The sequence below is a fragment of the Alosa pseudoharengus genome, unplaced genomic scaffold, assembly GCF_046254945.1.
Source record: "Alosa pseudoharengus isolate Yale_2024_CS ecotype anadromous, Long Island Sound unplaced genomic scaffold, YU_APseudo_1.1 YU_APseudo_1.1_scf_21, whole genome shotgun sequence".
NCBI classification, from domain to species: domain Eukaryota; kingdom Metazoa; phylum Chordata; class Actinopteri; order Clupeiformes; family Clupeidae; genus Alosa; species Alosa pseudoharengus.
Window position 1 is genome coordinate 30,242,557 of NW_027468674.1, and position 3,235 is coordinate 30,245,791.

At 42.9% G+C, this 3,235-nt stretch overlaps 1 protein-coding gene across 1 annotated transcript in view; it reads right to left on the reverse strand.

Moving 5' to 3' along the window:
- Positions 1-1,161: 1,161 nt before the first annotated feature.
- Positions 1,162-3,235, reverse strand: part of capn15 (calpain 15) — a 38,415-nt gene continuing 36,341 nt past the window's right edge. Inside the window, 2 exon segments of the mRNA XM_076298567.1 lie at positions 1,162-2,906; positions 3,071-3,235. The exon segment at positions 3,071-3,235 is cut by the window's right edge and continues 14 nt beyond it. Of these exon segments, the coding sequence (XP_076154682.1) occupies positions 2,729-2,906; positions 3,071-3,235 (343 nt within the window). The 3' untranslated portion in view covers positions 1,162-2,728.

A 3,235-nucleotide genomic window follows, 5' to 3' on the forward strand; every position in this document is an offset into this window, starting at 1 on the left:
AACAATTGCAGGATTGTTAATGTTTTCTTTAAACGTGCATGTAGGTTTGTTGAGAGACAAGGTGAGGCTGTGCAAAGGTGCACATAGCTCTACAATAAACGAATTCCATCCAATTTAAATAGTACAACATAGAAAATCATTGTGTTTTGGTCAGTGTTGATATTGTAGTGGGCCACCACAAATAAGTCAATGTAGCCTATGGGAAACACTGAGTTGTTCTCTCACTCTCTCCAGATCTTTTGGAAATTTGTAAAATAAGGTTTCAAATGAGTAATTGGTATGTACCAATGTATCCGTTATTTGTGAGGAATAATGTATATGTATGCATATTTAATGATATATTTCCTCATTTGCATATTTTATTTTATTTTTTAGCCAAAGTGTAATACAAAAAGTATTTATCTTAATATGAAGATTAAACTGGTAGAAATGTATGAGGTTATAAAAGGAAAAAAAGTCCCATAGTGTGATAATAGTGTCACCTATTGTGGTCATTTTCAGGACTTTTTCAAGACAACACACTGAATACCGGACACAACCACAAATGATGCTCCAAAACCTGATCTGCTCTGCGGTCATCTTGACCCAACTTGTTTCTCCTAATAAATGCAACTATAATTAAAGCTCTGTTAAGAGCATGCGGTCTGCCAGGACATAATCAAGAGTCAGGGGTCAGCGAAGGTCATACACACTCCCATGAAGGCTAAAGCCTAAAGCCTGATTAGAAAGGCGGCTCCCGTGTCCAGCGCCTGAGACGGTGCCAGCCTCTCCATTTACATCTGGACGCTTCTACCCACACCAGTTGGCATTTAGCCTGGCATCAGGTCCTAGATAGTAGAAACGGTAACATGGGAGTAAATAGGAGAGGCTTTAGGTACAAGTAATACTTCCCTGATAATGAATTTTGGTAAGTGAAGTACACTGTGGCCAATGTGACGATGCCATTTCCACAAGGTCACCTTCCACACATGAAAGAGTGACCTCAGGGCTCCATGGTTCAACACTGAAGCAAATCCTCACAGAAGTGTCAGCATTTGTGAAGCATTAACGAAAGCTTCCGCAACTACAGGTAGAGATACTCTCCTTCAGTTAAGGACATTTAAATTAGTGTCCTTTTCAACTCATGAAACAAATAGACAAGCACATGAACAATTAACACAGTTAATTCGTTAAAAAAACTTTATTTGGTCCAATGGAACCTGAGATTGCAAATTTAACATACAGAGATATTTATACATATTCATATAGTATTTTGTCTCCAAAATCAGTAAAATATTCTATACATCACATTCCCATCCAGTGGAGTTCCATGTTCCTCCAGCAATCGCTTGATCTGATTGGTTGGTTTTCTTTATACAGGTTAATCCACGGATTTTTAAGGTGGTATTAGCATTGAGTCTGTACAATTTACAAATCATCAGGATGTGACTGTGTGTGTGTGTGTGTGTGTACCCAGGTGAAGTATAACTTCTGCACACCACCAGGGGGAGTCGTTGCCTTATGAGTCACAATAATGCTCCAACTAAAAGATGATCCACAGGACAAGGCAGAGAGAACAAACTAAAGAGAAAGACCAAGTCAGATGGGCAGACAGGGGGCGACGGAGAGGAGAAGAAAAGAGAAAAGACCTCCGGAGAGAGAGAGAGAAAGGGAAAAACTGACACCAGATTAAACGAGTGCACAAGGTGGTGCAACAACCACCTTCTCACATTAAAGAAGAGATTTCAGTGCATCAGCATCAGTCATCCATCAAACACACACACACACACACACATACACATAATAATCTAGACGTAGGACAGCAGATTCTCTTGTGCTTTTCTGAACACATGTACACACATTTTTCACATTAATAAATTAACAAATACGTCAGCTCGACACACAGATCGTGAACCATCGAGCACTCTTTCTCCATTTTCAATCCATTTCCTCAGATATGCACACAAACATACTTTCTGACAGATTGTCTGCCTCTCCATCCAACAGCAAATCAAGTATCTGATTTAATCATACTGTAATCATAATGGAACAAAAACTATAAATCAATGTAAAAATATTACCCCGTTGTCCCGGAAACAATGAACAAACAAAACAATCCCAAAAAATGTATTCAAGTTTTTTTCCACGGTCACCCCTCATACCATCATCACTCCCAGTGTAGATAATATCCCATATACTTGTCTGACAGGCATTTCTATATACATACCCTCACTCACTCATTCATTCATTTATTCACACACACACACACACACACACTTACAAGTAAACACATGAATAAAGACTACATATGACTGCGTAATAATATGGTATACAGGTAAAAATATGTAATGGTTTAAGAGATCTGTAAGCAAGTTTGGCTCAACGTGGTACCGTAAAACAGGCCTTTATGCCTTGTGTGTGTTTGGGTGTGTGTGTGTGTGTGAGGGAGGAGTGGCTATGGCTTAAATAATCAGATGTAGTTGGCTCAGTAGTTATAGCACACCCAACCAGACCTTAACCCCTCACCTCTGCAAGTGTGTGTGTGTGTGTGTGTGTGTGTGTGTGTGATCAGTGGTAATGCGTTTCATGGCACAGTTGTGTGTTTGGCAGGATGTTCGCGCTGAAAATGAGTCAGTGCCAACAGACACCAGCAATGTTTGTTCGTCTGTGTCTGTGCGTGAGCGCACATGCTTTTGGAGTGCCAGTCTGTGTGTGTGTGTGTGTGTGTGTGTGTGTGTGTGTGTGTGTGTCAGAGCGGCCGTGGCCGGTGCAGTCCATCGGTGTCCGAGGTGAGCTGGGGCGAGTGTGTGGCCTTGCTGGGGGTCCAGTCCCCCAGAGAGGCCTGAGCTGCCTTCCTGTGGGCCAGTCGGTGGGTGATGGAGAAGCCGGCGTTGCCCTCCAGCTGCGACAGCACCACCAGCACCTGCCTGTATTAGCAAGTACACACACACACACACACACACACACACACATCACTAGTGGCATTCACATAAAACAGGGGTAAAGACAGCCAGATGTGTGTGTGTGTGCCGTGCGAGAGTCTGTATGTGTGTGTGTGTGTGTGTGTGTGTGTGTGTGTGTGTGTATATACCTGTGCAGTGGCGGGACGCTGTCTATGGTCTTGAGGCTTCCGCGAGTGGACACCACGTTAAAGCTGTCGGTGCAGTCACAGGACACATGGAGGTAGTACTTAGGGTGGCGGTTCTCCACCACCACGATGAGGCCTGCCCAGCCATGGGTCAGGTAGTAACACGTC